The sequence below is a fragment of the Canis lupus genome, chromosome 16 (genome assembly GCF_048164855.1).
Source record: "Canis lupus baileyi chromosome 16, mCanLup2.hap1, whole genome shotgun sequence".
Lineage (NCBI taxonomy): Eukaryota > Metazoa > Chordata > Mammalia > Carnivora > Canidae > Canis > Canis lupus.
In genome coordinates this window covers 5,712,225-5,730,359 of record NC_132853.1, presented here as the reverse complement: position 1 = coordinate 5,730,359, position 18,135 = coordinate 5,712,225, and the positions used below count along the sequence as shown (strand labels likewise).

General features: G+C 54.8%; 2 protein-coding genes across 17 annotated transcripts in view; one reads left to right on the top strand and one right to left on the bottom strand.

Annotated features, from left to right (window-relative positions):
- The first annotated feature begins 269 nt into the window (after positions 1 to 269).
- On the top strand, positions 270 to 6,131 carry PTGES2 (prostaglandin E synthase 2). Of its 3 annotated transcripts, XR_012008342.1 has the most exons (8): positions 270 to 572; positions 2,539 to 2,736; positions 3,380 to 3,438; positions 3,805 to 3,954; positions 4,250 to 4,450; positions 4,794 to 4,911; positions 5,587 to 5,770; positions 6,012 to 6,131. XR_012008342.1 is itself a non-coding variant. In XM_072778099.1 (7 exons), the coding sequence occupies exons 1-7, from the start codon at positions 303 to 305 to the stop codon at positions 5,707 to 5,709; spliced, it is 1,119 nt and encodes a 372-aa protein (XP_072634200.1). In that variant the 5' UTR covers positions 271 to 302; the 3' UTR covers positions 5,710 to 6,131. The 3 variants fall into 3 exon arrangements, 2 of the variants coding, with proteins under 2 accessions (XP_072634200.1, XP_072634202.1); XM_072778099.1 differs by having other exon boundaries at positions 271 to 572; positions 5,587 to 6,131; XM_072778101.1 differs by having other exon boundaries at positions 279 to 572; positions 2,644 to 2,736; positions 5,587 to 6,131.
- An 8,907-nt stretch (positions 6,132 to 15,038) lies between these two features.
- The window catches only part of SLC25A25 (solute carrier family 25 member 25), a 35,987-nt gene continuing 32,890 nt past the window's right edge, over positions 15,039 to 18,135 (bottom strand). For all 14 annotated transcript variants that reach the window (XM_072778083.1, XM_072778084.1, XM_072778093.1 and 11 more), the window contains 3 exons: positions 17,950 to 18,117; positions 17,235 to 17,385; positions 15,039 to 17,132 (listed from right to left, as the gene is read on the bottom strand). In XM_072778083.1, the coding sequence (XP_072634184.1) occupies positions 16,948 to 17,132; positions 17,235 to 17,385; positions 17,950 to 18,117 (504 nt within the window). In that variant the 3' untranslated portion in view covers positions 15,039 to 16,947. The remainder of the gene's footprint in view (positions 17,133 to 17,234; positions 17,386 to 17,949; positions 18,118 to 18,135) is intronic.

Sequence of the window (18,135 nt, the reverse complement as noted above, 5' to 3'; positions counted from 1 at the left end):
AGTCCACACGGCGGGTTCCTGCCCTGGGCCCCGGGTCACCACCGAGAGCGGTTACATCGCGTGTTCAGAAGCCGGGCATTTAGCGACTCCCAGATATCCCAGAGTGTTTCTGTGGCTCTGACGAGTGCGGGGAAACTGGGCGCCCGGGACGCACGCCCGGTCCCTCCGGGGCTGTTCTTCCCCCCTCGGCGTCACTGTCACCCCTGGCAACCCCCCGGCGACGGAGCCCCGCCCCTTTAAGGGGAGCCTCTCCCCGGCGGTCTTCGTTTCGCGCGCCCGCCTGCGGCTCCGGCGGAGCGAACATGGCCCAGGTCGCGCGGGCGCTGTGGCCGGTCCGGTACGCTCTGGCCTGGAGGCTGGGCGGTCGCCTCCCGCCCGGACTCCCCGCGCACAGTCGGGCCGGCTTCGCGGGAGCGGCAGGAGGCCAGGGCCCCGCTGCCACCGCCCGCAAGGGGAGCCCGCGGCTGCTGGGAGCGGCGGCGCTGGCCCTGGGGGGCGTCCTGGGGCTGTACCACACCGCGCGGTGGCACCTGCGCGCCCAGCACCTCCGCGCCCAGCGCCCCGCCGCGCAGGTAAGGCCGGGCCGCGCCGAGCCGCGGGCTGCGCTCAGCGCCGAACTCGGGACTTCTGGTGGGGTCGGGTATCCCCTCTTCCGTCCGTCCGTGACCTTGGGCAAGGGACTTGGTTTTAGGTCTCTGAGCACTTAGCGTCCTCATCTGTGCAATGGGGTCGCCGTTGATGCCAGCTAGCTAGTATTGCTGTCTTTGTCTTAAGGTGGTTTTCTTTTCTTTTCTTTTTAAGATTTTATTTATTTATTTATTTATGAGAGAGAGAGAGAGAGAGAGAAGCAGGCTTCATGCAGGGAGCCCGACACCGGACTCGATCTCGAGTCCCCAGGATCAAGCCCTGGGCCAAAGGCGGGCGCTAAGGTGGTTTTCTATCGTGTTTTCAGACCTTTTTAATGGAAAGATTTGGAGGTTACAAGAAAGGGAAAAAAAGCCTCCTTCAGAGTTCATTACTTTCTAAACATTTTGTCTTTTGGAAAGTAATAAACATTCCCTAAACCCTCCCACTATCTTCACATCATAAGGTTATGCATTCGTTTATTAGTGTTAATATTTTTAGGGAACACACGACCCCTGGATTCTCTGGATTCTAGGCCCTGAGACAGAGAACCGATGACCCCTAGATTACAGGCCCTGAGACAGAGAGTGGCAAGGAGGTGTCCACTAGCTGGGTGGTGGTCCAGGTGCCCTTGCAGCCCTCCATACACAGCACCAAAATGACCACCATCCACCCACAGGTGCCCCTTCCCTGGGCCCAGAGCAATAGGGTGGTAGGAGGGGAGTGGGATTCTCTGTATCTCCCTGCCCACCACCATGGTCCAGCTTCAGTGTCCCATCTGAACAGTGAGGGAGGGGGACTGCTGCTGTGGCATGCATGCATGCATTTATTATTTATTTGTTTGTTTGTTTATTTATTTATTTATTTATATTATTTATTTGAGAGAGAAAGAAAGCATCAGTAGGGAGAGGGGCAGAGGGAGAAGCAGGCTCCCCGCTGAGCAGGGAACCCAATGTGGGGCTTGATCCCGGACCCTGGAATCATGACCAGAGCTGAAGACAGATGCTTAACCAACTGAGCCACCCAGGGACCCCTGTTGTGGCTTTTTTTTTTTTTTTTTTTTTTATGATAGTCACAGAGAGAGAGAGAGAGGCAGAGACACAGGCAGAGGGAGAAGCAGGCTCCATGCACTGGGAGCCCGACGTGGGATTCGATCCCGGGTCTCCAGGATCGTGCCCTGGGCCAAAGGCAGGCACCAAACTGCTGCGCCACCCAGGGATCCCCCTGTTGTGGCTTTTAAACATGAATATGTAGCAAGCTTACCTGGGGCTTACCTGCTGAACTCACAGATCCAGGCCCAAGGCCCACATACAACCCTCCCCACCTTGGAGATTTGAGGTAGACCCTGCTCCGGCAAATGCTGGGCTCTGTCCCCTTACCCAGACGTCCCTTGGGTGGAGGGAGTGGGGGTGGGTCCTCCAAGTTGAAACAATTGCCCTGCATCTTGAGTGGCACACTGGAGATGTATGATATGGTCTTGGGACAGTAGATGAGGAGAGGGATGCCTGGGTGGCTCAGTGGTTAAGCGTCTGCCTTTGCTTATAGAATTCTGGGATCGAGTCCCGCATCGGGCTCCTGCATTGAAGCCTGCTTCTCCTCCCTCTACCTGTGTCTCTACCTCTCTCTGTTGTCTCTCATAAATAAATAAATAAAATCTTTTAAAAGGGAAAAAAAAAAAAAAGGAGGAGAGGTGTCTGATGTTGAACAGAGACCGGATGATTCATCCATCTTACCATATACTTCCTGCCTGAGGGGGGTGTGGTATGAGCTCTCTGCCACCTACCCCACCCCCCTCACCATTCCTTCTGAGGGTCTCAAGGTCATCCTCAGAGACTCCCTTGGGAGAAGTTTGCTTAAGGGTGGGGGCCTGGGCACCAGGCTTCAGATGCCCCCCTCCCTCTGCTCCCCACCCAGCTCTCCCTGTCCAGTCGCCTGCAGCTGACCCTGTACCAGTACAAAACATGCCCCTTCTGCAGCAAGGTCCGTGCCTTCCTCGATTTCCACGCCCTGCCCTACCAGGTGGTGGAAGTGAACCCCGTGCGCAGGGCCGAGATCAAGTTCTCCTCCTACAGAAAGGTGCCCATCCTGCTGGCCCAGGAAGGAGAGAGCTTGGTGAGCCTCAGGGAGCAACCCCCTGTGTCCTGGCTTGTCCTGGGGTACCCCCGAGTCAGGCCCTGCTCTGCAACTCTAGAAGAATGTGGACTTTTTGGGCCTCGCTGAGGATTATGAACCAGCTGGGCCCAAGGGAGGCAGAGCATCACAGAGGTCAACAGTGTAAGCTCTGAAATCAGGGCGGCCTGGGCTCAAGGTGGGGCTCTGCCTCTCCCTGGTTACATGACTTGGGGCCAGTCACTTAGCCTCTCTGAGCTTGCTTCTTCGTTAATTAACAGAGGACCATAGTGCTTGGCTCCTAGGGTGTAGCTTCTAGAGTCCACCCTGCCCTCAGTGCCTGGGAGGGCAGGCAGGTGAGTGGGCAGGGCCCAGACGTTAGGTCCTCCCTAAACCCTCCTTCCCATTAGCCACACTTGGGTCTCCCTTACTCAGGATGGGTCTGAGGGGGTGGGCAGGGACTAGGCTCAGTGGGCATCGATTTTGGGGGGATGAACCCCCAGGGATGGACAAACAATGCCAGGGTTCCACCCAATCAATTTCCTTGAATGCCTGGTGTTTATTTTTAAAGAACCCCGATGATCCTGCTGGTGGCCAGGCAACCCCTGCCCACTCCCCCAATTTAAACCAACCTCTTGTCCTCCAGCAACAACTGAACGATTCCTCTGTCATCATCAGTGCTCTCAAGACCTACCTGGTGTCGGGGTAAGGAGCCCCTCAGAGGCCCAGGCTGGCACTACATTTTGTCCCTTTTATCCCCTGGGAAGCCTTGCCTGGGTCCCTCCGGGGAAGCAGGGTGGGGCTGCTGCAGGATTGTTTCTACTCTGAGAGCCCCCTTCTCTCCTCTGTACATCTTGCTTTGTCAGGGAAGTGCTTCTGGTATTTGCCCCAAGCCCCGCTTGCTGCAGGACCTCCTCTGGCACCACCAGAGGGCAGAAAGCTTCTGTTGGCTTGGTCCTGGTTCTGCCCCAGAGCTGGTCCGGTCAGGGTAGATATCTACCCTGAGCCGGTGACAGCTCAGCCTCCCAGAGGAGGACCTAGTTGGGGTGAGACTCTGGATGTCTCCCAAAGGCAGCCCCTGGAAGACATTATCACCTACTATCCACCCATGAAGGCTGTGAACGACCAGGGAAAGGAAGTGACTGAATTCTGCAACAAGTATTGGCTCATGCTAGATGAGAAAGAGGCCCAGCACCTGTATGGTGGGAAGGAGGCGAGGACGTAAGTGAGGCTGGGGCAGGTCCCAGGAGGTGGCGGGATCAGGGTCTTCCCGGGTAGGGGTGGGAGTGGGGACAGACTGAGCAAGACACTGTGAGCAGGAAACAGTGTGGGAAGGAAGACCAGGAGACCCCTGGGACCACAGCCCCTTAAGGAACTCCTGCTCAGGCCTCAGCTTCCCGTCCATACCCTGCATGGTGTAGACAGTGCACCTGCTCCCACACCTCCCAGGCCCTGGCTTGACAGCCCACCTGGCCTGTCCTCTGTCCCCCTCTCTGTCCTCCCGCCTTGTCCACAGGGAGGAGATGAAGTGGCGGCAGTGGGCAGATGACTGGCTGGTGCACCTGATCTCTCCCAACGTGTACCGCACTCCTGCTGAGGCCCTGGCTTCCTTTGACTACATTGTCAGGGAGGGCAAGTTCGGGGCAGTGGAAGGTGCCGTGGCCAAGTACATGGGTGCAGCTGCCATGTACTTCATCAGCAAGCGGCTCAAGAGCAGGTGATGGTGCCTGTGTGCGTGTGCGTGTGTGTACGCGCCTGGGGGCCCACTGTCCCTGAGCCCCTCATATAAGCTGAGCCAGGACTCAAAGTCAGAACTCCCAGTTGCCTCCACCACCCCAGGGGAAGCAGACTGGCCTAGATGCCTGCTTTATGCCTTTTTCTGCTCTTTTCTCTGTGTCGGGTCTCTTGTCCATTGGTCTTGGCCTCCCCGTCTGGGGCAGATGATAACTGATTTTTGCAGTGCCCCTCAGGGGAGCAGCCCTGGCTCCCTAGCCTTCCTGTTTTCCCAACCTGGGCTGAGGGTTGGAGTTCCCCTGATGGACTTTTCCCTCTACACCTAGGCATCACCTCCAGGATGACGTTCGTGAGGACCTCTATGAGGCTGCCGACAAGTGGGTGGCAGCCGTGGGCAAAGACCGACCCTTCATGGGGGGCCAGAAGCCAAACCTGGCTGATCTGGTGAGTGTGGTGGTGGCAGGGGGTGCCCAGACTTGAGGGACCTGTTTGGGCGGAGGAAGCCCACATGTAGGCAATACCTATATCTCACAGCATTCCCACTCTGGAGGCACCTGGCTCCATACAAGGAACTGTCTTGCTTCACATAACTGACAGGTTCAGGGTGGGGGTGGAGGGTTGGCTTCAGGCCCAGCTGGATCTAGAGGCTCAAGGGATATTACCAGGGCTCAGCCTCACCTGTTGCATCTCAACCCCTTGGAGTTGGCTTTAGCCTGAGGCAGACCTGGGTCCCATGCTCCATGCTTACACCCCACAAAAGTCTGGGGACACTGTCTTGTTGGCCTGGCTTCAATGCCAAGCCTTGAAGCAATTCTTCAAGTCAGGGTGGAATATATTGATTGCCAGGTCCAAATCTTAGAGCTGGGTGGTGGGGTCCCCGATCCTCAAATCTCAGGACCTAAGAGTGGGGTCAGACATTTTTCCAAAGGAAATTCTGGAGGTGGGGTTTGTTGCCCAGATAGGGAGTGTGGGTGCAGGGTAGGCAAAAACCTATAGAAATCCCACACTCTTCACCCAAAGCCCCAGTGAGCCCTCTCAGAGAGGAGGGTGATGGGCCCCAGGGCACACAGCTGGCGGAGGACAGGGCAGTGTGGACACCCACTCTGTACCCACCCGCAGGCAGTGTATGGTGTGCTGCGTGTGATGGAGGGCCTGGAGGCCTTCGATGACCTGATGCGTCATACCCGCATCCAGCCCTGGTACCTGCGTGTGGAGAAGGCCATTGCTGAGGCCCCCCAGTGACCCGAGTGTCCTCAGGGAAGCAGCAGAAGAAACACCGGCTGCCGGAGACCAGGACTGCTGGGTCAGCACTTGGTGCTGTGCTGTGGTGGAGGATGGGGGTGGGGGTGGGGGTGGGCGTGATCATTCTGCCTCTTGCCCACCCCCAGCCCTCCAGCCCCCTCGATTCTCACACCAGGCATATCCCCTGAGGGCCACAGGAGGCTACTCCTCAGCCCAGGTGGCTGACCCACCCCTGCCCCTATCCGGGGCCTCCCTGCTCTTCAGCTCTTCTCTGGGACTCTCAGGGGCTGCTCTGTCCACAGAGGAAGCGGGAACAGTCTGGCTTTAGAAGATTTCATCCCTGGCTCCTCCTGGTTCCTGCCCTTCCCAGGTTCCCCTGGGACTGCGTGTCACGTTTGCAATAAAGTAAGGTTTGCTGCTGCCTTGGTGGTGGTGGTGTTGTCCTGGGGGTTTGTGCCGGAGTGCTGCGTGTGATGCCTACTGGGTGTCAGGCCTGGGGTGAAGGACTTTGCAGGCTTTGTGTCACATAGACCTTGGGACACCAGGATAAGCAGCCAAGAGGCTTGAGATGTGCCAGGGTGCAGGTCCAGTTCTGCCCCTCACTTACTGTGGGACTCTGGGCAGTGACACCCTCTCTGAGCCTCCATGTCCTCATCTGTCAAATGGGCATAATGATAGCCTCCACCTCAAGGGGAAATTGCAAGGGTTTGAATAAGAGAAGGACGCCCCTCTCGGAGCAGGGCCTAGAGTGGCTTCAGTCCCAGCCCTGGGACAGGGGTAGGGGGCCCTGGGACAGGGGTCTATAGGGAAAAGCCAGCTCTGGGAGCCAGGGGGGCAATAAGTAGAGTCCCATTCTGAGCAGAGCGCCCTGGTCAGGGGGTGCCATTCCCCTGGTTCTGGTAGATGAAGAACGCAGTGGTCTCCAGAGGCCTGACAGGTGGCCAGTGGACCAAACTACTCACTGGGCTCTCCGACTCCCCCAGACCTCTCAGGAGAGTCTGATAATTTTCTTTTCTTTCTTTCTTTCTTTCTTTTTAAGATTTTATTTATTTATTTGACAGAGAGAGAGCACAAATCACAGGAGGGGCCAAAGCAGGTTCCCTGTGGGGCTCGATCTTGGGACTCTGGGATCATGATCTGAGCTGAAGGCTGACACTTAACCAACTGAGCCACCCGGACACCCATATTCTCTTCATTTTTTTAAAACCTGAAAATAATTAATGTCCCTTGTGATGGCAAACACTCAGATAAGGTAGAGGGATGGTGAGTACTCTGGAGGCAGATAGCCTAATGTTTGGAAGCAGCTGCCTCAGTTTCTCTTGCAGAAACAGTCTGCTATCTGTTCTCATACCCATCGTGGGCTTCTGTCTGTGTCAGCACATGTCACGCCAGCTCTGTCACAGCTTCAGAGGGCTCCTCTGTATGGATGCGCTGTAGCCCACCAGCCAGGCCAGGGGGAGCACCAACCTGGTCCCCTTCCTGTCTCCCTGGGAGTGTCTCTCCTGTGGGAGGAAGCAGCCAGGGCCTGAGGCCACATCAGTCTGTGGCATGAGGAGCCACGGAGGCCACCTCCAAGAGCCACCCTTGTGTCCAGACACGGTCCCCCTGAGTCAGGCCTTAAGTCCTGAAAGGCCTTTGCTCCAGGGACCTGGCATGGCCTGTGGATCCCAGAGCCTCCCTCCGCCAGATAGGAACTGGGCCAGCAGCGCTATGGGTCCCCCAGGGAGGGCCTTCCCTGCATCCCTGTGCCCCTTCCCTTCTCTTTGCAGATACCTGTTCGTGACCCCGTGGCCAGGGGAGGGTCTCACCACCCTGTGCTCCCTGCCCCTCTTGCTCCGACCAGTGATCATGTCTCCCAGCCTGGCTTTCCCGCCAAGGCCTGGTCTGGCTAAAGAGGCTTGGGTGCAGGCCAGGCCCCAGTCATCTACCTTCTCCCTATTTTCACAGACTGAGAGATTGTTTCTGTCTCTGCATCTTGCAGAGGAGAATCCATTGGTGGCAGAGCCATGCTGGAGATAGGGACCTGACTCCTGACTGGGGCTTTTACCCTGTGCTGCTGGAGGCAGAAAGGCACATGCCTGCACCCTCCACACCCACCTCCACTGAATGGTCACCCTAATGAAAAGTCCAGGGACTATACTAGCTAGACCTGTTCCCAATGGCTGGGGCTGGAGAAACTTTTTTCACTGAGCATCCCCCTCCTCCATCCCTGGTGACAATCCTGCCTGAGTTTTCCCAAATGTTCCTTGGCCAGCCCCTGGGTGTATTTCCCCCCCTAACCACTAGAGGGCAGCGGAGGATGCGAAACAAGGCCTCATGCTGTCACCTTGTGACCAACTTCAGAATTGCATCTTGTCGACAATGTTATCCAGGGACTCTATTTGCTCATCTGTAAAATGGGTTTAGCAGATAAGGATCCGAAAATAGGCAGGCAGGAAAAGCCACACCTCTCAGGGGAAAGGGCCCCAAGCCAAGAGCCTCTGCCGCATTGTGGTCACGCTCAGATCAAGGCATGTGCTCTCTGGCCTTGATGGCAGCAGAAGGCCTGAGGTAGGAACCCTGCCACTACCTTACCCATCCCTGGGTAAGCCCTTGGAAGTCAGTTAACCTTCGTGGAGCTGCTGTGGTCAGAGATGGAAAGCCTGCAGAGAGTCAATGGGCACAGTTGACATGTATGGGCATTTTATGCAGCCAGTGGGGTCTGCTAGCTCGGAACACGCTCCCTGCTCTGTTCCCACCCGGGGTCCTCAAGCTCATGGTCAAGAGCTCCAGGAAGTAAGAAGAGAGGAGTCGTGAGAACAGCAAGATCTTTCTGCCCTGGGAGTCAGGGAGGTCTCCCTGGGGAGGGTAAGCCACAGCTGGGGCTCCAAGGTTCGGGAAGATTCTCGTTTGCTTTTCTGTTAGGTTGTTAAAATTTAAAATTTCACTTTGATTGTGCAAATGATTAGGTATTGTACATGAACAAAACTCAGATAATCAAAAAGATGATACCAATAGTTTACAGTCCCACCAAACTAGAGGTATGACCACTTAAAAATTGGGGGGAGGGGACACCTGGGTGGCTCAGTGGTTGAGCTTCTTCCTTTGGCTCAGGGCATGATCCAGGATCAAGTCCCACATCCGGCTCCCTGAATGGAGCCTGCTTCTCCCTCTGCCTGTGTCTCTGCCTCTCTGTGTCTCTCATGAATAAATAAATAAAATATTTTTTAAAAATTGGGGGAATATAGCCTTCTAGATTAATTTTTATGTAGTTTACATATAGGTGCATGTGTGTGTGTATGCAGACATAAATAGGTATAAATATAATTCATATTTTATAAAAGAAATATGTCCATTACAGGGGGCCCATTTTATGGCAAACATTGTTTTATTTCATTTATTTATTTATTTATTTATTTATTTATTTATTTATTTATTTATTTATCTATTTATGATAGTCACACAGAGAGAGAGAGAGAGAGAGGCAGAGACACAGGCAGAGGGAGAAGCAGGCTCCACGCAGGGAGCCCGACGTGGGACTCGATCCCGGGACTCCAGGATCATGCCCTGGGCCGAAGGCAAGCGCTAAACTGCTGAGCCACCCAGGGATCCCCAAATTTTTCCTTTTTTCAAGTAAAAAGTTGGATTGTGAACATATTCCAGATCAGCAACTGTTTTCTCTCTCTGTTTTTTTTTTTTTTTTAATTTGAGAGGGAAAGAAGGAACAGGGGGAGGGGTAGAGGGAGAAGGAGAAGCAGACTCCCTGCCAAGCAGGGAGCACGACACAGGGCTCGATCCCAGGACTCCAGGATGATGACCTGAGCTGAAGGCAAATGCCCAACCGACTAAGCCACCTGGACGCCCCTCCCATACCAGTCCTGATGACTGTGTGGTGTTCCACAGTAGCCAAGTTCCATCGGATGACTGTTCCCTAATTTACTTCACCAGTCAAATGGGATTTTGCCGGGCAGAAGTGTCTAATGAAGAACAGGGTTTGCAGCGGGGGAGTGGTGTGGTGGATTGAATAATGACCCCAATATGTTCAGGTCTTACGCCCTGGAGCCTGTGACTGTCAGCTCATGGGGTCAAGGGCATTTGTAGATGTGATTAAATTAATGATTTTGGGATAAAAGGATTTTCCTGGATTGCTAAGGTAGGCCCTAAATGTAACATAATCATAATCCCTTATCAGAGGAAGGTGTGACTCCAGAAGAGATGAGAAGCTGTGCCTGGGGAGATTCGAGAAGGGGCCACGAGCTGAGGAATGATGACACCCCCAGAACCCTTAGGGACAAGGAGACGGCCTCTCCTTAGGGGTCTCCAGAAAGAACCCACCCCGCGCACACCTTGATCTCAGCCCAGTAAAATTGAGTTTGGACTTTCAGCCTCCATCATTGGCAGAGAATAGATTTGTTTTGTCTCAAGACGCCACACTTGTGGCACTTTGGAACAGCAGCCATAGGACATGAATACACATGATCCAAGCCAGTGTGGTGGCGTGGGGGGGAGGTGGAGAATCAGCCACAGGGGGTCTAGAGGCCTCTGGTAAGTCCCTTGCCTGGGCTGCCAGTTTCCTCCTCTGGAAAATGAGGGGTGAGGCTAGACTGGAGCAGAGTGGGTGCTCGCCCTGGTGGGCAAGAGTGGATCCAGCCCCCTCTCTCAGCAGCATCCACAGCTGCTGTGGGGAGATAAGGGGTGGTGTTGATGGGCCACGGCAAGTGGCCAAAAGAGGTGGCTGGTGGCAACCCCGGCCAGCTGCTGTTCCAGGAAACTGCAAGCAGGAGGCCCCCATCTGTCTGAGGACAGGCCTCTGGCCCTCTCTGGCCTCAGTTTACCCATCCTTGGTTTGGAAGGTAAAACCAAGGGGAGGGGCCTTGGTCCCTGCCCCATTGCATCCCTCCTGCCCTCCCTTCCTAGCCAGCCCTGACCAGTCTTTCCAGCCACCGTGACCAGCCCTTGCTGGCCTGCTCCAGCTTCCTCATTAGCCCAGAGGGCAGGGACCAAGGTCCACACCTGGGCTGCTGAGCTGAGCACACAGGTGCTCCCCTCTCCCTTCCCGTACATTCCAACTTGCTCAGACCAGTACGATCGGGACTGTGGGTGGCCCAGCTGGGAGCCAAGGTTGAGAACATGGCTTCAGAGTCAACAAAGCTGGTTTGAATCTCAGTTCAACATTTACTTAGCCTTTGTATGAACCCGGACAAGTCCCTTCCCCTTCTGAGCTGTCAGGAAGGTACTGTGCCCATCTTGATCGTAAGGAAACTGAGGCCCAGAGAGGCAGATTTGCCTAAGATCACACAGCGAGGTGCCAGGATTCAAGCACAGGCCTGCCCAATGCTTCCCAGGCTGTCTGTGGCCTCCTGACCCAGGAGAGTAGCCAGGGACTGGATGCCACCTGCCTAAGATGAGGCAAAGAGCACTTGCTCCTGGGTGTAAGTCCCCACAGGTGGGTGGAACATGTTCCCTGCCTCCTGGGCCTCCTGACAGGCAGCCCTAGCAAACCCCAGGGGTCTGCTGCCCTGCATGTGAGGCCCTGTCACCTACTCATGGTGAGGCCCTGGCCAAGTCACTTTTTTCCCAGACTTAGTTTTTTTTTTTTTTTTTTTTTTTTGAGATTTTATCTATTTATTCATGAAAGACACAGAGAGAGAGGCAGAGACACAGGCAGAGGGAGAAGCAGGCTCCATGCAGGGAGCCCGATGTGGGACTCGATCCCAGGACCTCACCCTGAGGGATCATGCCCTGAGCCAAAGGCAGACACACCTAACCACTGAGCAACCCAGGCATCCCAGACTTAGTTTCTTCATCTGTAAAATGGGGTCATGGCCATTGTAATACCTCCTCGAATCTCTGAGGGCTAAGCTAAGTCCTGTGTGTGCCATGGCCCAGCTTGTGCCCTCAGGATTAGAGATGGGAGGGCTTAGCTTCAGGAAGGAGGCATGAAGAGGAGTTGCCAGATCTTGCAGCACAAATGGCTCCCCCCGTCCCCCAGGTTGGATATCTTCAGGTGCCAGAGATCCCAGACATGTGCAAACCTCCTCGCATCAGAGGCTGGATTGACAAGCACTGAGGGTGAAATTGCTGTGTGTGTAGAATCCTGGATGGGGAAGGGGAGCTGGTTTTTAAGGACCAGTTATTTCAATTTCCTGTCTCATTTCAATGTTCTTTTCTTTTTTTTTTTTTTTTTTTTTAATTCATGAGAGAAAGAGAGAGAGGCAGAGACACAGGCAGAGAGAGAAGCAGGCTCAATGCAGGGAGCCCGATGTGAGACTCGATCCTGGGTCTCCAGGATCACGTCCTGAGCCGAAGGCGGTGCTAAACCGCTGAGCCACCCAGGTGTCCCATCATTTCAATATTCTTTGTAAAAAAAATTATTTTTTAGATTATAGTTGACACAGAATGTTACTTTTCATTCCAACTTGTTAAAAAATAATTTATGGCTAACATTTTTTTTTTAAGATTCTCTTTATTTGAGAGCAAGCAAGAGAGAGTATGTGGGCCCAGGGAAGGGACAAGCAGACGCGTGCTGAGCTCAGAGCCTGACATAGGGCTCCATCCCACAACACTAGGATCATGACCTAAGCTGAAATCATGAGTTGGACACTTAACTGAGCTACCCGGGCACCCCACATTTTTTTGAAGATTTTATTTTTAGGGGCACCTGGGTGGCTCAGTCAGTTAAGCATCTGCCTTTGGCTCAGGTCATGATCCCGAGTCCTGAGATCAAGCCCAACATGGAGCCCTGCTCAGCAGGGAGCCTGCTTCTCCCTCTCCTTCTGGCTTGTGCTCTCCCTTTCTCTCTCTCTCTCTCTCTAAGTAAATAAAGTCTTTAAAAGAAATTTATTTTTAAGGAATTTGTACACCCAACGTGGGGTCTGAATTCATTACACTGAGATCAAGAGTCACAGGCTCCATCCACCAGCCAGCCAGGTGCTCCTCACTCCAACTTTCTTTCTTTTTTTTTTAATTAAAGATTTTATTTATTTATTCATGAGAGACAGAGAGAGAAAGAGGCAGAGACACAGGCAGAGGGAGAAGCAGGCTCCATGCAGGGAGCCTGACGTGGGATTCGATCCTGGGACTCCAGTATAATGCCCTGGGCTGAAGGCAGGCGCCAAACCGCTGAGCCACCCAGGGATCCCCTCACTCCAACTTTCTAACAACACTTCCAGGCAAGCCTTACTCTCTTGATCTAATGGACATGGGCTCAGAGAGGAGGTGTGACTTGCCCAAGGCCACCCCTCTGCCACCGTGGGGCAGGGATTTCCACTGTCCTGGTGTCTGTCCGTGGGAAGTCAGACAGGCTCTCTGCAGCTCCCACCTCCCCCGTTCCCCAGACTGCTCCAGGCTCTCCAGCCATAATCTCACAGTAGGCGGGTGGCTGGATGCCATCCACACAGACCTGGGTACCTGGGGCGGGCCGGGGGTGGTGGTGGTGCCCACAGTGCTTGGGCTTCCTGGTGGAGCAGTAGGGGTCTGCTGGCCCCTGACAGGGTGCTCCTGGGGCTTCAGTGCCAGCCACCTACTCAGATGGGCCAGGAGCCAGGCTGGAGCCCGGCCCCTCCTAGGTCACCATTCCCTGCATACCCCACCTGCAAAGTGCCAGCTGGAGGCAAACCCCAACCCAGGGGAGGCTCTTCTCAGCCCAGATGGAAGAAGTTCAGAGCTAACCGTGTGTGTATGTGTGTGTGTGTGTGTGTGTGTGTGTTTCCTATTGCTGCTGTAACAAGTCAGCACAGGATAGAGCCTTAACCAGTACAAAATTATTATCTTACAGTTCTGGAGGTCAGAAGCCCGACATGTGTCTTACTAGGCTAAAATCAGTACATCAGCAGGGCCGTGTTCCTCTTGGAGACTCTCCGTGAAGATTCCATTCCTCATCTCTTCCAGCTCCTAGGGGCCACCGACATTCCTGGACTCGTGGCCCCTTCCTCCATCTTCAGAGCCCGTGACCGTGGGCTGAGTCCTTTCTGTGCCTTCTCCCTGGCCCTCCCATTGAAGGACCCATGTGATTCCGTGGGGCCCACAGGGATAATCCAGGATAATCTCCCTATTTTAAGGTCAGCTGATTAGCAAACTTGATTGCCCCATGCCTCGTAACCTAGGTCACAGGTTCTGGGGATTAGGCCAGGGATGTCTTTGGGAGGGGGTGTGACTCTGCCTACCATACTATGGGACATTTGGTTGGGAGAGCAGGTTCAGAGTAAAGGGGATCCACTTACCAAGACCCAATCATTGGGAAATGGTTTCTGCCTGTTACCCTGGCAATGAACAACTGAAGCAGGTGGCATATTAGTTTCCCCAGGGCTGCTATTAACGAAGCATCACAAACTTAGATGACCCCAAACAACAAAAATTCATTCTCTCATAGTTCATTCAGGAGGCCCAGAGTCTGGAATTCAGGTTCTGGCAGCTGTTGGGTCCTTCTGGACAGGCTGAAGAAGAAACCACTTCCCGCTCTCCTGGCTTCAGGTGGCCCCCTGCAATCCCCGGTGTTTCTTGGCTTGGAGGTGCCTGTCCTGTGATCACGTGGCCTCTTCTGTGTCCCTCTCCTCTGGGCTTGTCTGTCCAAAGTCCCCTGTTCTAGGACACCACTCATTGGTCTTGGGGCTCACTGTAATCCAGTGTGACCTCATTTTAACTCGATTACATCCGCATGAGCCCTATTTCCAAGTGAAGCAACATTCTGAGGTTCCCAGGGGACAGGAGTTTTGGGGGGGATGTAATTTGACCCAGGACAAGTGGTATATACCACTCTCAAACCTGGGCACACTTCTGTGCCTCCCTACAGTCTCTGGATGCCACACCCCCTCCTGAGTTCCCCCAGCTGCTTCCTAGTCTGCTGCTGCCCTGACCCATGGTGCCTGGGGCCATGAGGAGACAAAGGGTGGATAGTTTTTTAATGAAAACGGCATCTGCACTGTCTTAAGTGCTGAAGAGAATGCCACAAACGCATTCCCTGCCTCAGAGGCCTCATCCCCTCCTGGGAAGACAGAACAAACCGAGCATGCCAGGGGGCCCCTTCAAGACTCTGAGTGTGCAAGTGTGTAACAGTGAGGCTGGGAGGGGGGCAGCCAGCGAATGGACAGCACAGCAGCGTCTGCAGGTGCTTCAGGGGTAGGGAGTGGTCAGCTCCCCCCAGGACAGACTTCAGAGAAGGACCACCAGGCTCCGGTGACCTGGGCAGAGCACCCCAAATCCTACAAGCACCCACTTTAAAGAGGCAGTGCCTCCAAGAAGCCCGGAGAGGGAAGCTTTCTCATTTTCTGATGGCAAACATGGATTCATCTTCTAACACGCAAAGCCCCCCAACCCAACAAGCCCATATCAGAAAAACCATGGCTCTGTCATCAGCTTTGAAAACAACTTTATTAGAAGGCTGTTTTTTAAATGACAACTTCCAATCCTTTCTTAATTTGCTTTTTCACAAATTCCAGTTATCGCTAGATTTATATATAACAATTTTTGCATTGATCTTTGCATCCTATTTGAATTGTCCTCACCAGGCCATTCTGGTGGAATGGAAGTGCGACCCTGAGAGTCGCAAGTTGACCAGCATTGCTGAGCAGGGGTCGTGGTGGCAGGAAAGGAGGGAGCCCGATTCACAGGCAGGAGGGCGGTGCTAGCCGCCCTCTCCTCTCCTCCCCACCCCAATCTCACAGTGATAGGACCCTTGGCACTTGTGCTAAAGGATGAAACAGATCCTCCGAGCCCAAGAAATGATGTGGACCTCCATCTTTGATGGAATTGAGATTTCTGCCACTCTTCCTGCTGCTGGTCAAACCCTCAGACCCTAAGGCTTCCTGGGTGTGAACCCTGTCCCAACCTGCCCACAGTCATCTCCCCCTGGCCAGGGCCCCTCCCGATCTGACCTTTTTTTTATCTGTCGCCAGTTCTGAGGAATTTCTTTGGACAGACTTGACGTCAGTGTGGCCAGTGGTGGGAAAGGTCACTCCCACAGCCCCTCCTTCCTCTCCCCACCCGGCCTGGAGGGTGTAGGGAAGGTACAATCAACCACAAACATAAATATGAATACAAAATGAACTTGAAAATGACAGGCTATTAATTAAACAAATCTATAAAAATAGTTAGGACATAACTCTGTTCAAATAAATATGAAATAAATAGGCTCCAAGCAGTGACACCCTGCATCAGTGGAATGTGAGGCTGGTCCCACTCTGCCCCGATTGGGATCCAACAGGAATCCCCAGGGGCTCGGAAACAGACTTTAATGCCATCAGCCAGGCTCTCAACCCCCTTTGTCTCCCTCTGGAAGCACAGAATTTGCACATTTGTCCAGCTTGTCCTTCTGAACAAAACCCTTTGCCCAACGGTACATAATTAAGGCCTTGAACACCTTCTCCTCTCATTGGGGTGTGCAGACACTGGGCAGCAGCTCCCTTCCAGGAACTATGTGATGGCCCCCTGCTCTCATTCCAGAGCGGGCACGGGGAGCTGGTTCTGAGCTGGTGCCAGTGCTGACAGTCTGGGGCCAGCTCAGAGCACCAGGACAACCCTGGCAGCAGGAGGAGCAAGGCCCTCCACATTGCAGAGGCCAGTACTCGCCTTCCGTGAAGCCATGCACTGGGTCGCCAGGCAGCCAATGGCGGGGCTTGGCCTTGCCCCCAGCATGCACACACACATCCAGGTGCCCATCTGTTGGTGAGCTCAGAGGCCAACAGCAGGGCTCAGAGGAGGATGAGCAAGAAGCCAGACTCCTCCCTCTCCCCGGCACAACCTAGCCAAAGGTGACACCATAGGCCAGAAGTCAAGGTGTGAGGCCCCCATGGACCGAGGGGAGGGGAGCAAGCGGTAACATGAGGAGGGGGCTGGCAGCCTTCCTCCTACCATATCAACACAGCAGCAAGGAAGGAAGCAAGGTGGGCATGGGGTAGATGCCCAGCAGGCCAGAGAGCAGGGCTTGCGGCCGGTGGTCTGGCTGCCAGAGGGAAGAACTAAGCCGGCTCTGGGCCCTGCTATCTGGCAGGCACCTCAGGAAAGGTCTGGAGCTTACGTGCCTGTGCCCATGTCCTGCTGGCCCCGGGAACGGACGTGGTGGTCGGCCAGAGTCAGCAGGACATACCCGGTGGGCCTGCCAGGCCCTGCCCCACTCCCTTGCGGGCACATCCCAGGCTTTTCACAGCTTGGCTTCTGTCAGCTTAGTGTTGGCACATTCACAGAATGGATGGCTACACATCCCGGGGCTGCAGACCCAGGATCTGGGAGTCCGCCGAGCAAGCGCAGCTGCCCCCCGTCCCGTCACCGAGACTGCACACCCAGGGTGATCTTCAGGTTCTCATAGACCACGTAGCTGATGCTCACAGCTGGGATCACCTTCATGAAGTTAGGGGCCAGCCCCCGGTACAGGCCAAAGGCCCCCTCGGTTCGCAGGATCTGTCTGAAGAGGCTGCTCATGGTCACCTCTGGAGCGCCCTCAATGGAGGCTGTAGTGAGAGAGGCACCATCAGGGGTCTGCCAGTTCTGCCCTGGAGCCCAACCTGCCCGGGGACACAGGCCCCTGGGGACTGGCCCAGAACCAGCATTACCTTGGGCCTGCATCCGGGTCCTGACCAGGGCCAGTGGGTAGCTGGCCAGCTGGCCACAGGTGCTGGACATAGTGCCACAGGCCAGGAGCACAAACACGCCAGGGTCTGCACTGTTTACCGCATAGCGCTGTAGCCAGGCGTTCTTGAGCGTCTGGAGGGGACAGGGGGACAGGGGTGAGCCAAAATGCCTGTGAGGCCCAGAAAGAGCCTATGAGGCAATAAGAGACAGGGGTCTGGGAGTGGGGACACACAGTTACTGAATCCGCTCAGGAGGCATTTCCTTATCACATGGCATCCTCGAGGCTACTGTAACCTGACTCGCTTGGCCTGCCTGCCCTTTGTTTCTGCTGTCACTGGGGATTCCTGGATGGGACAGGGGGTGGGGATGAGGCAGGGGCAACACCCACTTCCCCACCCGGAGTCTGACTGCTGTGGTTTCAAGTCTGCTGGGGGCCCAGTGAGCAACCCTGGCCAGAATCAGTCTGGTTATCTGTCCACTTGAGTCCCTGTCGGTGGAGAACCTGGGCGGTCCCAGGGACAGGGAATGTGACAGGAGACCCCTACAATCAACAGAGGAGTCTGGAAGGAGACACTGTTCCCTGCTGCAGCTATCCCCCATGTCTATCAGGAGGTGAGAGCAGGTGGGGGGCCTGGCTAGGAGGAGTTTCTGGGTCTCTGCTGCTGGGTCAAGGGGCCTGAGCCACCAGAGCCTCACCTCATAGACGGCTAGGTCTATCCCAGCGTAGGGGATGATCCCCAGCATGTTTGGAACGTAGCCTTTGTAGAAGGCGGCCATTCCCTCTCTGGCTAGGATCTTCCTGGCACAGTCCAGCATGCCCGAGTACTGGCCTGTCTTGCGCAAGGCCATTCGGGTCTTCAGAACCTGGAGGACCCAAAAGAG